Below are 18,195 nucleotides of genomic sequence, written 5' to 3'. Positions count from 1 at the left end.
ATGAGTAACGAGTCTAACGAAGATTTTTTTTTTCTTTAAAGAAATGTTCGAAAGAAAAAGAATTCTGTATTTATTTACCATTCTCCATTCCGGGTGGATGCCGTGAACTCCTACCGACGCAAAATATCGCGCGAATCCTTCATTCAGCCACAAATCGTCCCACCATTTAGGAGTTACTAAATTGCCGAACCACTGTATATACATATATAAGACTTATACACAACGTTTTATATTGACAGTCAAATCTCGATACGCGCCTTCCCAAACAGCACCCCCTCATTAAGAGCCAATGAATATTTGTGAACGAATCTGCGAATTATAGTACCAAATGAAATTCAAATTTTTCTGTACATCTCAATATTAAACATAAATGTTATTGTTTGGAGCACTTTAAAACCATACTCGATGAGAATTTTGCAGGCGTGTAAACGGTATTGCTAAATCGAAGTTTGACTGTACGAGATTTCAAAAATATTATTTTAAAATATATACCTTATACATAAATATTATCAAATTTATTAAACATTTATAATCAAATCATTTAAATAAATGTTTTATATTTTAACACGTAAAATGCTCGCGTTCATAACATTAATTTAAATCAAAAGCAGTTGGTAATTCGTGTGAGATGTTTTATTCAAAGTTCGAGTATACTTAAATATAAAACTTTAATAATAATAATAATAGCTTTTAACAACTATAAAATTCTTAATAAATAAAAAAATTCTCGCCTCTTTAAAAATTTACATTAATTATCAAAGTTATTTTAGTTTATGGCGTGCCACGAAATATAACTGGAAGATTTTCTTAAAACATATGATAATTTAAAGCGGTTCTTACGCTACATATTCAATTAGCAGATACACCCACCTCTGCCTGGGAGAAAATAAGAAAATATTCAAATGGAAGCCGTATTAAAAGCTTCGTTTTATCTTGTTATTGTTATACATATTTATCACTAATTATCAAAGGGACGAAATCGGGGGAAGAATGGGATTTTCGGGCTTAGTGGTAGCCGATATTTTTATAGAACTGCTATAAAAATTTTGGTGCAGATCGGTAAAGAAGGGTTTAGAAATGTATAGAGAACAGACGTACACGCACATTTTACAAGTACCTCGGTGCGGTAAAGTTCGGCCACGCGTGTAATGTTAAAGTGCCAACTTTGATCCTTAATATCTCCACGACCAACTAACCGATTCGAATGAAATTTAAAAGTATTTAGTGTCCGCGACGAGTACTATGGACGCGTTAAATTTTGAATAAATTCGTTGGGTCGTTTCGGACTTACGCGATTGGGATTTTGTCGCATAGATTTACAATAGCGACACCGAGTTGCCGAACGATCTACTGTAGAAGGAATCTGCGTTTAATAAGTCGTTCGAGAGTCGACCGCCTCCCGTTTACTCTATAGAAGGTTTTATTTAAAAATACCGATTATTTATATAATAAGAGCCCGTGTTCTTACATTTCGACATATTATTCGTCAATCTGTTATTACGTGACATAACGTACTGAAGGCTAAAATGTGACTATCGAGTGAAAATAGAATTATTACGAAGTTACCGATGACTGAAAAACACTCGAAATCCCATAAAAATATTATTGGAACCGGGTTAAAAATAAATCTCGGCGAAAAAATTAAATGAGGAAAACGTTTGAAAGTCGTGGCATAATAATACGGGAATCAGATTTGGCAGTAAGACTTAACGTGCGAATAAAGCGCGTTACACAGACTACAAGAGAAAGTTTTGGACGAAGCGATGTCACCGAGATAATAAATCGAGAAAACGAGCATTGTCACAGAAAATAAAGGCTTTAAGTTTTACTTTCTGACTTAAATTCGTTGCAATTACGATAATTTGGCCAAACTTTAGCGCATCATTAAGCGATATTAGCGAAGGCACTTTAAGGCACGCGCAGTCTGTGTAATGCAACGCGCACTTTATTCACACGTTAATCTTACTGTTGAATCTGGTTCTAGTTTTCTACGCCACTGCTTTCAAAAGTTTCCTTTATTTAGATGTTTTTGCTGAGCTTTACTTTTCAACCCGGTTCCATCAGTTTTTACGCAATTTTTTGTTGGCCAGAAAAGCAACGCCTGGCTTAAACTCGCGTATTTTTGGATTAAAAATCAATTCTAAATTTTTTATAGTAAAAATTATTAATTTTTTTTAAATTAGAAGATAAAAATGAACTTTCTAGATTAATTTAAAATTGAATTTTTAGAAAATTTCATATTTAAAAAAATGATTCTTTTAATAAAAAGTAAGGGGCGATGGGCAAAACCAATCGACGTTCGCTTCATTCTACAAATAAGAAATTTTTTAAAACCCTTTTCTCCTATTGGAAGTAAGAACGCCTGGATTAAGCGCTAATTATACACAGTGGCGGCTTTAGGTTGGGCAATTTTAGGCCACCCGTACGGCCCCATTTATATAACTTTATGTGACGTAACGATAATATTAGACCTCTTCTCAATGCCGATACTTTTGTGTATATCTACGCGTTTAATTCTCCTTAAAAACTGGGTCGGGGCTTCGAAAGCGCTTAAAACGGCCCATAACCGGTAAAATTTTAACTAATTTATACGAATAAAACTTACGAATAAAACCTGGAAAAATATAATTATCATTTAATTTTTTTGTTCTACATTTCTAATCAGTAAAATATTTTATTGATAAATATTTATTTGAATTATTATTTATAAAAAGCAAAATAAAATAATAACCTGATGTACGTTCTCGTGAGAAATTAAAGCAGCTTTTGTTGTCCTAGTCGCTTCGGGATGAAACGCATTTTCTTTATACATGATCAAACCCCAATTTTCCATACCGTAAGAAGGATATTCGGGAACAATTACGTGATCTGAAAATGTAAAAGTTTAATTATAAAAAAATCTAGCAACGAGTTGCTTAACTTTTCCGGCAACATTTGGTGGCGCCATCCATTATGAAATTTTATTTTAAAATTTTTTGTACTTTTAATTATTCTAAAATGACATTAAGTCCGACTGTATTCGAGATATGAACGCGACCCTATTTATCTCCCCATTCCGTCCACCTTCAATCACCAAAATTTAATAACATCAATTCCCCTTATAAACAAACCTCCCCGCTAAATTTCAGAAATTTTCGACAAAAAGCGTAGGAGTTATTGAGCTTTAAACGGGGTAAACAAAATCGTGCCCCCCAAACGCACTAACAACATCCATACGTACAAGAAAAAAAAACTCGAATTTTTTTGCATTTCTCGACGTTTCGATGTGTCCTCATTTTTTGACCGATCGCCATACTTTCCCTCTGTTATAACAGCCGGGAGAGTCGATCCTAGCTAGTTTTTCGATTTATGGACGATGAGTAACGAGTCTAACACTACGAAAAATACTACTATCTGGATTAGTGTACTCGCTATTCTTCTAAGTGTGCCACTAAAGGCCGAGTGGATAAAACCACCAAATACGGCACACAGTTGGTCGCGGATTCGCACTTTACTAACTGCCAGGTCATGTAGAGTTTCCCCGTTCTCTTCGCGTATTTAACATCTAAATAGCAGTCTTTTTCCTGTAGAAAGTCCTCCCGGAAGGCATCCTTCTTGGTAGATCGTACACGCGTTGCATCGCCTTTTACCCCATCGGCTCCACAGTGGCCGAGTGGATAAAATCGCCGAACACTAGTAGTTGGTCGATGGATTTACGTCTCGCCGAGTGAAATTTTCCGGGTTTTCTTCACGTTTATAGCATCTAAATAGGGCCAATTTCTCATAAAGTCCTCAAGGGAAGGATCTCCACTCGGAGATCGCCCAGGCGTCGCACTGCCATAGGCCTGTATCAATAAACATTATGCCTTATTCCACGAAATTATTCTTCTAAGCGTTATTGTAACGTTACAGCGCTCGCTAAAGGCCTTTCCCGAAACCTCGTTATACGCCCACCAGTGGCCGAGCGTCTTCGTCCCCGCACTCGAGTGGACTACACCCCGAACACTGGGAGTTCGGTCGTGGGTTGGCGCCTGGCTCGGACGGACTGGCAGCGTGGAGTTTTCCGGGTTTTCTTCGCGTCGATGACGCCGGAATAGGGGCCAGTTTCCCATAAAAGTCCTCCCGGAAGGCATTCTTTTCCGCGCGCGATTAGGCCATTCTATAAGGCCGGCTCTTCGGTGGCGTAGCCATCAACCGCGAGTCTCTCGGAGTAAAGGTGTTCAGCCATAAGACTCCTTACGAACTACCATGTACTGAAAGACAGAAAATCTCGTCTAGTTCAACAGTTGCCCATAAGCGCATTAATTTTATTCAAATACATTTTAACTTATACAAGAAATAATCGGTCCTTACCCAGTTTAGGTAAGTCGTAATCGATTCGAAAATATCTCTGGAAATAATCGAGAGTCTTATGAGCTATATCCAATATAAATTCCATATCGGTGTTATTTCTTAGATACCAAACGGCAACCTAATTATATAAAAATAATATTACAATTTAATTAAAATTCTTTTACAATATAATAATAAAATAAAATCACTATTTACCTTGCCATTTTCGATACTTTTAAACTCACCGATGACGAAAGCGACTAAGTAAGTAGACATGACTACCGACGTTTGAAATTTGTCAACTTCCCAATCGTCGTCTCTATAAAAGAAAGTCGCGTAAATTCAACATTAAAACATCATATTTTATAATTTTAATTACAATCAAACCTCGATATTGTTCTTCCTGATTAACGCGACCCTGGTAAAGCGCCAGTAAATCCATACGTATTAAGTACAGAACTTTTCGATGTACCGTACGATACTTCATTACTATATATAATTCTTATTTTCTGAGGTACTTCGATATAGCGCCGCGCACCAGTTTCGAACAAACGATGACCTATATTACAGTTACCCAACCGCTAATTCGCCAGCCACCGAAAGTTCACTAAAATTTTATACGTAACGTCGCGGTTATTTAATTTAGTGGAAGAGGTCGTCGACCAGAAAAACGTTTGATAACGATGATTTACGTTAACGTTTCTGAAATTATGATACGTGGAAGCGAAAGAAAATCTGGAATTCATCAAAAGCTTTCGTCATTTTCCTCCATTTTATTTATTTTTTTAAAAAATCAGTAAATGTTACAGGATAGCTTTGTGTAGATTGCCAAAGTGATATCCAACTTACATAGGCGAAACCTCGATATAACGTCCCCCCGAATGACGCAACTCTCGTAAAGGGTACTGGTAAACGGATCTTTCTCATAAATATTAACTAGAGAGATTCGTTAGTTTTTGGCCCACGAATGGTGGTGGGTTGGCGCCCGACCTGGCCACGCGGAGTTTTCTGGGTTTCGTTCACGTGTCTAACACACCTAAATAGGGTCTAGTAGAAATTTCTCGTAGAAAGTCCTATATATACGGTAACTCGTATTGTTTGAGATATTTCGGCTTAGCGCGAAACCCGACTTAACACCCATTTCGGAGGCGAACAAATTGAAGTGTTAAATCGAGGTTTCGCTGCGTAATCTTTTATTAAATTAAATGTACTTCGTTCGCTCGCGCAGATGTATGTGTATTTTTCGGAATTCGAGTCATAAAAATAGTTTGCGATGCGCATTGAATCGCTAATCTTAAACATTAATGGAATAATTCAGTAATTGACAAATACCGAAGGGTTTTCTATTTAATATTTATGGGAAAAATCTGTTTACGAGTATTCGTTGGCACTTCGCGAGAGTGACGCTATTTAAGAGGGCGTTATATCGAATTTTAAACGTAATTTAATTACAATTTAGTCTTTTATACTTATTTTATTAACAAAAGTCAACAACTTATCGTAGTCACTTCACGAACTAAAAATGTAGGTACTTACCGATACAACGAATAGATTTATAAAAGGAATAAATGAATCTTAAACGAGAATGAAAGCGTATTGTAATTCAATCGCTTACTTAAAACTTCAATACGTTTATTTATAATGTATTTATTCGAAATTTTTATGTAATATTTCTGATAAGCAGACTTTTATAGTTACTGTCGATCTCTATTCGGTGTACCAATAGGGGAAGATTGCCGATTGTCAGGGTATAGACTACTCGGGTGACCGTGTGGCGGAACTCAGAATTTTTTACTAGAAGAGCCCGAGAAGGGGTCTGAAAAGCGAGTAGAAGGGTTTGAGGAGTGCTAGAGAGCTCTGAGAAGCGAATTACTAGGCTCCAAGAAGCTAAAAGTGCCCGAGGTATGAGCTAAAAAACTAGAAGAGACTAAGGATTGCGGCCCTTCGGGCCTTTCATTCTTTAAGAAAAGTGCATAACTGATAACAGAGTTATAAGCCCCGAGATAAGTGTACAGCCGATAACAGAATTAAATCGTGTAAGAGCGTACAGAACACGCTAGCACCCTTTAATGACGTATAGGCTATATACAGTACATCCTGTATGTAGAACACGCAGAGTAGTGTGTAAGGGTTACGGTAAAATTATATAAGATGTTACATCTTATATAATAGTATAACGTGTAACTCTGTACATTTTGTACTATTATGCGTAACTAATAACAAAGTTACGCTCCGCATACTCTTATGGGATCAGTAGGTGTAAGAGTGTAAAGAGCACGCTAGCATCCAGTAATGATGTACAGTACATACAGTACATCCTGTACTTAAAAAGAGTACAGTAAATAGAGTTATACACCGTATAGTTAATCGTACAGGGTGTAAATTCGTGTACTGTACATCTTGTACTATTATGCGTAATTGATAACAGAAAGCATCTTATAGAATGTAAGTGGCAACGGAGTTACACTCTGTAAGGATGTAACTCGGTTATCTTATGACTAAGATTTTAAATAAAAATCAAATAATATTCTTATGTAATTCGAGAAACAAAAGAAAAAATATGTGGAACAGCTGCAACTATAAATAGTCCAAGTTTTTATAACGTAATTCGGGTCAAATGATGTAAATTTATCGCGTGTTAAAGTCAAAACAAGACAAGGATTCATTGTCATCTACACTTTTTTTATAACAAGATTAATAAATTTAAATAAATCGTAAAGATAAATATATTCTCACGAAAACATAATTTGAATATTTTAATGAGGTTATTAAGTTTAACAAGGAATTAAATCACGAGAGAAAACCCGATACAACCTACCGAGTTAAGCGAATAAACTTGGTAAATATTTATATAGACACTTTAGAATTATGCAACATGGCAACAGCTGGCATCAAACAGATAAAATGTCAAAGAGGTGAGAATTCCGTTGCTTCTGTACGCACGCTTTACAATGGTCATATTTTAAGTTATCGCCTCTATGAACTGGTTTATAATTCGATCCCCGTTCGACAGACTGAAAGGTGTTTTTGTTTCTTTATCGCTTTTTATTCCGTTACTGTCTTTTTAATTTCCCGACTGTTATACTCGTATACAACAGAGGAAAAGTATGATGAATGACTCCCAAATTTTAACATTTTTGGATTCGAGGGATCTTGAAACGTAAAGAAATGCAAAAAAAGTTTGGGGGATTTTTCTGTATGCGGAATGAGCACGATTTTGTTCACCCTGTTTAAAGCTTAATAACTGCCGTTCTTTTTGTCGAAAGGAGATGCGGGATTCTGTTTTCGCTCTAGTAATTTTCTGCGGGTTATACGCCGTATCGCGGATTATAGGCACGAAAATACTGTACTTCAACGATTTCTAAGTAGTTTTATGATTGCAATTTGTAAGAATTTCTGATATTTTTCAATTTTTTTACCTTTCCAACGTTTCCTTACGTGGCATATTCGATAAAGATACATATTTTTTCCTTCTTACAATCGAAATAGTGAATCTGGCTTTGTAATGAGGTTCGTCGAAACAAGGAAATGCTCTTCTCGCGTAAGTTCGTTCGAATTTGGTGAAGGCCACACTAAAAGAAAGATTAAAAAAACACGTATTTACATATCTTTAATATTGAAATTAATTAATATTTAACGTTATAATTTTATAAAAATATGCGATTATTGTGAATTATTAACGTATTAACGATATAAACCGACGTACCACGAGGGATCGATCGTTATATCGGGGGTCGCTAAATTACTATAGCTTAATTAGAGTCGTTGTATTTAGAAATATAATTTTAAAATATGTAATAAGAATTTATCTAGGTTTTATAGAAGCAAAATACTCAATTTTGTAGCTTGATTTAGGCTACATTTAATATAGATATTTTCGAGTATTATTAATTAATTATTATCTGTCGTTTTATTTTTTATTTGTAAGTTATTCTTATTTTGTATCAGTATAGAATGGAATCGTCGAAGTAAATTTAACACTAAGAAGGCAACAAAACTCGAAAAGGTTAAAAAACTCAGATCAAAAGAGTTACGAACTCCTGATGGAACGGGCGGTTTGAGAACTTCTGATCAAAAAATGGATATTTTGGATTCCCGATTCAAAAAAGTCCTGATCAAAACACTCCCCGTTTTTGGCTCATGTTCAAAAACCGGGAGAACTCACGATCAAAGAATTTATGAACTTTTGATCAGAGTAGAACTCCCGATCAAACGGGGGGTTTAAACTCCTGATCAAAATATCTCGCGAATTCCTGATCTGAACGAATATAACTTCATATTAAAATTAATAAATTATTAATTATTTTATAAAATAAATAAATATTTTTTTATAATTTTTTCTCTATTTTATCTCGCCCAAACACATTTTTTCAATAATTAAGCGAAGAAAATGATGTCTTTCATCTGTTTAATCCAAGATTCTTTCCATATGTTTCTTTAATATTTTGTTTCTATTTAAAATAAAATTTAAAATAACTTGTGTAATATAATTTTCTTTAAATATTAAATGTTTTTACTCGGCTAAAATAAATACTCTACGAATGAAACATTTTCAAAAGTATGTCTATTGACGATGTTTTCCAGATAAAACCTTGTCGAGTTGGTTAAGAAAAAACTTAAAAAAATAAAAAATTCCTGTAGTTAAATGACATTCTGGATTATCATTATCATTCCTCTACACTCGGATATTATGTTACTGTTGAAAAAAATACATATTTTTCTAACTCTTCTAACGTTACTCCACACTCTTATATTGTACAAAAGCATCTTTAATGTATTTATCATCATTTTAAAGCAATTTCTCTTAATATTCATTCGCGAATTTATATTCTTTGCCAATTAATTTCCGTTTTACATCAACAAAAAACGGTAATTAGGCCAAAGAATTTATTTGAAAACCTCAATTAAATTAATTCATTCCGGAAATTACGTAACATTCGACACTCGTTTACTGTATATATATAATTATTTTGTGTTAATATAAATAAAAATAATGGTTATATATCTGGCAAAATATATTTTAGGGTAATTTCTATTAAGATTTTTTATTAATTTATACGATTTATGCTAATTTATTTACACTACGTTCGAAGATTTCGCAATGAGGAAGTATGCGTGCCTTTGAATCAATTAAAATTCATATAAGAAATTCCATTTAAAAATTCAAGGATTCCGAATAATAATTATAAAGAATAGTTGTATCCGTTTTATTAATTATTAAATAAAATACAATGTCTGACAGATAGACAGTCAATTAATTACGTTAATCGTCGTTAAAATGATAAATTATTAGAGATTTTCGTATCGAACTTCTCAACCCGTAGCTCGCGGTCTAACTAATTAGTGAAAATATATTCTACAGAGGGTGGCCAATTAAAAAGGTTGAGAAGTACTGACTACTTTCCGAATACATTTTAAGAGAATTTTATAAATTTACAAAGTAAAAACCGAACTTACTACTTTTCGACGCCATTATCTTGGTATTTAATAGCAGAAAAGCCGAGCGCATTGGATAATTTTCCATCGTACTTCATACGAATATTGTACTTTCGGCCAACTTGTAAGTTTTGGCAAAGGGTGAAAATTATAAATTCATTTTCTTTATCGTAACCGACGTGGATTACGTCCAAAGTCAATTTTCCATCGGTAGAAGCCACGTCTAAACTATTTTCACGAACGTTCAAGCCATTGCCGTGAAGGATTAACGTGTCCGTAGTATTTACACAAGCGAAAGTGATGACGGCAACCCCTTCGAATCTTAAATCTTCCGGTTCCAGGTGCGGCCGAATCTCTAAATCGTAATGCTCGGGCGATACGTTCGGAGGTAATCTAAAATCTCTCTTCACCTCCCTCTTCACGTAAGGTATGAGAAATACGAGAAGAAGGATTATACACACGATGACTAACAAAACGAGGAATACGACGAATAAGAGAAACCATCTTTTCCTAAAAAATTCGCGAGCTTTCGAAGTGGGTTCCGAGGGGTGCTCTTTGATTTTTCCGTTCAACGCTCCATTTTCTTCCACGTTGTTGGCATCCATGTTAACATTAATTATTGTACGACTTCATCGTGGTTTAAAAACACCGTACGGACGCGTAATTGGACGAAGGACACGTGATGTAAACAGAAAATAGAAGTTGTGAGAAGCGTAATGTATCTCGTATCGTATGGTCTAGCCAACATGTTCCACGGTTCTCTTCTTCTTTCTTCTTTTTTTTAATGGCCGAAATAGAAAAAAACACGCCCGTCGCTACAACCAATTTCAATTTGTAAATAAATTATTGAGATTTTTATATCTTCATTGTTTACACTTCTCACATTTCAACGTTATTCGACGATAAAGTACGCGAGATGTTATTAACAAAGATCGGGAGCGATTAATTTTATGATAAAAAAAAACGTAAAATCTACAATAATTTCTTTTTATTTCGTGTAAAAATATAATTAAAACACTAATTTTTGATAAAATATCATCAGAGTGTATTACGGTTTTGTACAAAGTTTAAAATACACGTACTAATAAAATTGTAATATAAGCAAATATTTCGAGTTTCTACGAGATTTACACGAAATTTTCCAGGAAACGTCGGTAATAAATTATTATTATTTTTTGCAAACAATCTTTAATTATACTAAAAATAAAATCGGTTACAATTCTCTCTTACTTTATCGTCGAGCGATAACGTTAAAATTTATCGAATAGAAGCTATTTTAAAAGCATTTATTTATAAATACAAACGGAGGAGAAGAAAAAAAAAAAGAAATCGGTAACTCAGTTAAAGTCTATCAAATGATATTTAACATTCCTCGCTCGCAGAGATAAACACATGTTGAAATCGTAACGGATATAAATGGATATCGATAGAGAAGTTTTTTAAATTTCTAAACACACTCGAGATACTTGGAGATAACGTTTAGTTACGGCCTCGAAATGCTTCGAGGATCTCGTAACCCACTCGTAACCACCCTTTGCCACGCGCGACCACGTCCCTTACTAAATTCGCGGGCGCGTTTCGTATTTACCAGTAATTTCTACCCAATTTCGCCATTAGCCAGGGCACCGAAAGCCGAAATGTCGTCAATTTTGCGCATAAAATGCGGTATTTTAGTGTTATCGATACGTGAAATTCCATAGCAGTCCTTTACATCTGCGGATGATTTGTGTTTTTAGGCGAACAGATGTTTAAACGCGCGTCTTTAATCATCTGGAATTCGGTAGCTACAACTGTTTAAATGACGAAGTCGATATTCAAGGGCACGAAGGGGAAGAAAGGAAGAGAAAAAATAATAATAATTAAAATAAAACTTCGGAAGTTTCAACGCGGAATTAACTTCTCTTACGTAACGCAATTTGAGTTATAACGCCACAATGTTTCTTTTTCTTTTCTGTCCTTCGTTCGTGTGACGTAAAACGTCGTGGCGAGTGTTCTGCGCGATGACGTAATCATTTTTAGTAGTTAATTGTTTGCGGCTCTTAATATCTTCGTTAATTCTTTAGAAAAGTAAAAAAAAATGATGAAGAATAACCGACCGAGTTTTCAAATTATTAATGAATTAGATTGAAACAAACGACGGTCTTACAAACTAAATTGTTTTTTAAAATTTATTTTTACAAATTCTTTTCTAAAACATCGACTTTTAATTAATTAAAATGATAAAAATTCTGAGTTTTTTAGTTACTAAAGAAAAGCCTGATAAGCGAACCAATGATATAGCCCGTTTCAAATGAGAGGAGCTACGTCATTGGCTGTATTAAAGCCCTTTACCGGGTTATGCATCTGATGATAAAGTCCGTCTCGAACGAAACGGGTGATATCGTTGGTTTACTTAACTGGTTGTGTTAAACCCGATTTACTGGCCGTACCTAAAATTAATGTTTAAATCTATAAATTATGTCTCCTATTCTCACTCAGATTCTTTAACAATATACAGTCAACACTCCTTATTACTGAGAACGCACATTTATTCAGCTAAACAAATGTTTTCAACCCATTTCATGGGCCATCATCAGGTTAAAGACGTTCGATTCCAAGCCATTATCGAACACGTTCAAATTTAAATTATATTAGAACATATGTTGAAATTCAATTACGTAAATAAGCATAACGAAATTAATACAATAAATACGAAAAACAAAATAATATAAAAAAGGAATACAAAATACGGTAATTTCCCGCAATAAAACATGTAAACATTTTTTATATATTAACCCATGTTTTCATTGAGTCTGGTGGATGTATCATCCTACGAGTTTTTTCTGATTATGTATTTCCATTCCGACAGTAAAATGGTTGCATCCTTATAGTTTAAACATTTATCCGTCAAGCTAGATCCGTAGATCTCACACTTCTCTGTTGTGGATGCTAGTGTTGGCGAATGTACCTTTGTAATGATTCTGGCCTCCTGCCATTTAACTATGGATCCATCTGTTTGCGCTATTTTTGATAACGCTGTTGCATATCGGCTCTTTGCAACGTTATACTTATGCTCCTTCATCCTCACGCTAAGGTTTCCATTAGTGACTCCTATGTATTCTTTATCTATTCCTAATTGATCGTTCTTGTACGGTATTGCATATACTCCTGCTTGTTCTTTTTCATTAATTTTTTCTTTGTCGTTTCTGAGCAACGTATATAATGTGGGAGCTCTTTTGTATACTATATTGGTGTTCTTGTAATTCGCGATTTCTTCCATAACCGGGAATAGACGTTTATTATATGTAAATTTTGTGATGTTGCTGCTTCCCTCTGGTTTTTTCTTTTTGTTCTTTCTAGGATCGTTGTATGCGGTAATTAGACGCTCTACAGACCTTGTTCCAAATCCCAACCCTTTCGCCACTTCTTTAATTCTATTCAGTTCCTGTATCGTGTCTATTACGTTGGAGCAATACAGAAACGCTCTTCTGATTAGTGCCCTAAAGGCAGAGAGTTTATATACAGTTGGATCATTAGATGTCGCTGGTATATATATCGGATCATGAGTGGGCTTGATATACACCTTTGTGTACAGTGAACCATTCCTAAATTCAATGTTAACGTCCAAGAAATGTAGTTCTTTGCTACTAATCTGTTCTAGGTTCAGTTTTAAACCATGCTGGTTGGAATTCATTTGGCTCAAGAATTGTTGTATCTTTGTGTCGTTCTTCCATACAATTAGCACATCATCAACGTATCTTTTGTATAGGATTATGTCTTCATTATAGTTCATAAGTGCAGAGCGCTCCATTTTTCTCACAACTAACTCACAGAGAAGGCCAGACATTTGGCTGCCCATCGGGACCCCCCTTAACTGTTTAAAAATTTTACCTTCGAAACTGAAAAATGATTGAAAGCATACAAGATCCACCATCATCTCGAGGTCTTTTCGTTGTTCGGATGCATTCGGGTGCAACTCACATAATAGGTTTACTAATGCATCAAAACATGAAGTAAGATTTATCGATGGATACGTGCTCTCGAAGTCCATAACCGACCCAACCTCGTGGTCCATTAACGATAGCTCACGCAGATCATTCACTAAGTTAAAGGTATTTTTGTGACAAATTGGTAGTCTTCAATCTGCTCCGACAAATACCTATGCATACGTTTTTCCAGTTTATAGGTTGGTCCTTATGTTGTATTGCGGGAAATTACTGTATTTTGTATTCCTTTTTTATATTATTTTGTTTTTCGTATTTATTGTATTAATTTCGTTATGCTTATTTACGTAATTAAATTTCAACATATGTTCTAATATACAGTAATTTAAATTTGAACGTGTTTGATAATGGCTTGGATTCGAACGTCTTTAACCTGATGATGGCCCATGAAATGGGTTGAAAACGTTTGTTTAGCTAAATAAATGTGCGTTCTCAGTAATAAGGTGTGTTGACTGTATATAAATTATGCTTAAAATTTATTTAAAAAATCTTAAATAATAATGGATTTTTTAAAAACTTTTGAATAATTAATAGATGTAGCGCCAATTTTTCGATTTTCCTAACCGAAACGAGGAACTCCTATCGTCAAATTAGCAAATTACCACCAAGAATTGAGTTTAAATACGATTATTTTCGATTTTTAATACTAAACCAGTCCCTATTTCGGTGTTAGACGCGTGAAAAAAACCCAAAAAACTTCACGTGGCCAGCCCATAGGTCAGGCACGAACGAACCTTCTTCAAACTAGCAGTGTTCGGTGGTTTTATTCACTTGGAAATTATATATCAAATCGCTCTTACAATAGGCATTTGGAGTCTTTAAGTGGGGGTACCAAACAAGCGCATAGATTCTTTATAGGATAATTTGCTCTTGAGTATTATCTTTTTTTTGTTTTATTTTTGACTCTCCATTCTGTGCCCACTAAGAGAGCATTTTTAATAATGCCCATCATGGATTCTACCGGGCCCGCAATACAGCACCCGAACGCGATTATGGGTCCTCCGCAGTGGTAAGCTCACTCTTCAATTACCTCGGCCATTATTCGCGCGTATCGTAAGGGAAAAACTAATTTTAAAAGTTACCACCGGAGGAATAATCGCACTGTCTTCGTCATAATGGTTAAAAATTCATAGAAAGTGCAATAATTTATAAGCGGTAAGAAAAATTAAACTCGAGAAAGACGATAGTTGTAACTTGTTACCTCATCTCAACAGTAGGCGATATGATTTTTCTCGAAATGATGTCGATTTGCCACGTTATTTACTCTTCAGATCTTTAAATACAGTAGATCCCCTATAACGCGGGTTCCTATAACGCGGCGAAAAAATTGTGACAGTATTCGTATAAAGACGCTAAAACGGACGCGTAAAATGCGGTAAAACGTCATCGCCGACTCGTGTCGCGACAGGATTGGTCGAATCTGGACCAATAGTAGACGAGCAGCCAAACTATTTACACGCTATGGAGAGTTTAGACGGGTAAGTTGAGTTTACTATCGTCTGTACAGTATGTAAATTAGGTACCGTAAGTCTAATACAGTACTGTAATTTTATACATTTCTTATTAAACAGCCATAAAAATTATTTCCATTAATGATTTCTCCAAAGTTCAACGAATTTTTTACAGAAAAATAACTTATCAGAAAATGCGGCCGCCGTTTGGTGCGCCGCTCCGCGACGAAAACAAGCTTAAAAGCAATGGCGACGTCGAACGGTAAGTAAGTAATCCTTACTTACTTACACTTATCGAGCACACTCGGTAAGTAATCCTTCAATTTTTTGTTTATAGCATAGTTTATACGGATTGTTTCCAAAAAATTATACGTATTTTGGAAATATTGAGTCGAATTAGTCTAGAATCGATTAATTTTATGGAAGAAAACCTTTCAAACAGCCGTAGTCCGTAAACTTCACACGTGTCGGGCTGCGATTGGCTCATGTATTTAAGGATTCCTACAACGCGAAATTCTTATAAAGCGGAACGTATCTACCGCGTTATAGGGGGTCTACTGTATAGCAATTTTACTATAGTAGACAGTGTTTTTTAGAATATTCGACAGTAGAAAGTCACGAGATTCGAGTAGAAAAAAAATCCTGTCCAGTTACAACGAGTGTTTCAATAGAACGATGATTGATAACATCTACCGACAATTTACGTGGATACAGTTCTGTTTTAACATGAGAAATAAGTTACGCTCGTACTTATTGATCTATTTATATTTTATTCTAATAAAATTATTGATGAAATTAATGATAAAACACCTTTCTCAGTTAAACTTCGATATATATGTTTGACTGTATAAGTGCCATTCCTCCAAGAGGATCAAGTAGAGATTCGTTTTGCTGAAGCATTAGAGCAGCGATGGAAAACCTTTCCCAAAGATGGGTCAAAATTGAATTTGAAATTTAGTAACTCGAAATCGCGGTTCAAATATTTAATTTGTGTAATTTAAAAAATGCTGTATAAATTTTACTTTATTTTATATTTTAGTCTCTATAATAAATTTTATAAAAAAATTGTAAATGCTAACGAGCAACTATTTATTGTGACGTGGTCGCAGTGCCGAGCTGCAATTTTTAATCATAATTTTAATTAATTTAATTTAAAATATATGCTTTCCACCTCAAATCAGTAGTGGCTTACCCCTGTATATCATACTTTTCCTGTTACAATAGAGTCATCTCTCTCACTCTTTCCCGGGAAAACTTTTGAATTGAAATAACGTGACTTCCGGTTTTCATCGGAAGTTCGTATATAATTAATTGGAGAATCCGCCCTATCCTTTTCCTAAGCCATCCACAAAAACTTTCTAAGAAGTTTGTTGGTACATTTATACACTATCTACCAAAAAGTAATTTGACACCTGTGATAGAACAGAAAAACGAAGTTTATTCGTCGTCAACAGTTGGTGGAACCTCCACGGGAGGAGATTACATCTGTGACCCTTCGGGGAATGCTCTCCACTAGTCCTTGTATGACGACTGGCGGTATTTTCTTCCACTCGGCTTGGAGAAGACGTACGAGTTCCTTTACCGATTTCGGGCGGTGGGGCCACCCCTTCAGTCGACGCTCCAACTCGTCCTAGAGGTGTTCGATAGAGTTCGGGTCTGGGCTCTGAGCGGGCCAATCCATTCGTTTAACCCCATTGTCACTATACCAAGCGATGGTGGTCGTCGCAACATGACAGCTAGCGTTATCGTCCTGGAAGTAACATGGGTCCAACCCGTAAAACTGCCACAACGTAGTAGTGCATTAGGCATCGGCGTTGAGCCTACCATCGATTGCAACCAAGGGTCCCTCCCAGGCCATACCAGGAATAACTCCACCCCCGCCGAACTTCACTGTTGGCACGACGCATTCCGGCAGGAGGAGTTCTCCAGGCAGACGCCAAACCCATACTCTGCCATCCGAACGGAAGAGGGCGAACCTGGGTTCGTCGCTCCGGAGAACCTGTTTCCACTGTTCTACAGTCCATTGTCTACGTTCTTTGCACCAAGTTAGCCGAGCAGCGCTGTTGGTCCTGGTGATGAAAGGCTTGTGGGCAGCAGCGCGTCCGTGATAACCGAGCAGATGGGCTTCCTTACTTCATCAAAACAACAGTCCCAGCTGCCATTTGAAACTCCCTACGGATGTGGGCCATCGGTTGATCCGAATTTCTCTGGAGAGCAACCGTCGGTCTCAAGCTCCCAGTTTCGTAGGCCTGCCTGATCGGGGCTTATTCTGACAGTTACCGCTCACCTTCCACTTGTAATCACGTATCCCACTGCTAATTTTGAGTACTTCAACTCGCTGGATATGTTACGTATGGAACGACCATTTCTATGATAACCAATGATTACATCTTTTTTCGAAATCAGACAGTTCCGAACTGCGTGGCATTTTGCATGCGACCAATGCCGATTTTCTTCCCCACTCGATATTTATCCGCAGAGGCCGTGATGCGTATTAAGACAGCGAATGTTACTGTTTGCGGGGGTGTTCAATTATTTTCTGGTAGATAGTGTAGAACAGTGCTAATTTTTCCATTCTAGATTCCTTTTATCACCATTTAAAAATTATCATATTTCCTGCGGGTTATCTGTGTTTAAAAGATAAGTTTGGGTGAAGGGTTTGGCTTGATTTATTGGAATACGGCAATGCAACGCATGGGCGATCTGCCAAGAAGGATGCCTTCCGGAGGACTTTCCATAGGAAACTGGCCCAAGTTAGATATTAATAAATGAAAATCCAAGAAACTCCACGTGGCCAACCCACGAAGTGCAAATCTTCACCAATGACCGGCGTTTAGCAGTTTTTATTCATTCTGCCACTGGTAGACCAAGTTTAATGATGTAGCATACGAAAGTTTTATTTCCATTCTAGATTATATACACAAAAATACGGTAACAACATTTTTTAAATACGATCATTTCACTCATCAATTAATTATCGTTAATTTTATCGCACTGTACCAAATAACATTGAC

The 18,195-nt window shown here is 35.8% G+C and overlaps 2 protein-coding genes across 2 annotated transcripts in view; both read right to left on the bottom strand.

The window, feature by feature from the left end:
• LOC111630850 (leucyl-cystinyl aminopeptidase-like) overlaps positions 1–10,538 on the bottom strand; it is a 35,646-nt gene extending 25,108 nt beyond the window's left edge. Inside the window, exons 1-6 of the mRNA XM_023375014.1 lie at positions 9,769–10,538; positions 7,731–7,883; positions 4,528–4,630; positions 4,333–4,450; positions 2,732–2,868; positions 74–192 (exon numbers count right to left, since the gene is read on the bottom strand). Of these exons, the coding sequence (XP_023230782.1) occupies positions 74–192; positions 2,732–2,868; positions 4,333–4,450; positions 4,528–4,630; positions 7,731–7,883; positions 9,769–10,352 (1,214 nt within the window). The 5' untranslated portion in view covers positions 10,353–10,538. The remainder of the gene's footprint in view (positions 1–73; positions 193–2,731; positions 2,869–4,332; positions 4,451–4,527; positions 4,631–7,730; positions 7,884–9,768) is intronic.
• A 2,018-nt stretch (positions 10,539–12,556) lies between these two features.
• LOC111630849 lies at positions 12,557–13,537 on the bottom strand. Its single transcript, XM_023375013.1, has one exon. The coding sequence runs from the start codon at positions 13,535–13,537 to the stop codon at positions 12,557–12,559; it is 981 nt and encodes a 326-aa protein (XP_023230781.1).
• Between the last annotated feature and the right edge of the window lie 4,658 nt (positions 13,538–18,195).

The sequence above is a fragment of the Centruroides sculpturatus genome, unplaced genomic scaffold (genome assembly GCF_000671375.1).
Source record: "Centruroides sculpturatus isolate CEXI.00-Female unplaced genomic scaffold, Cexi_2.0 scaffold6, whole genome shotgun sequence".
NCBI lineage: Eukaryota > Metazoa > Arthropoda > Arachnida > Scorpiones > Buthidae > Centruroides > Centruroides sculpturatus.
This window is presented reverse-complemented; position numbering and strand designations above follow the sequence as displayed.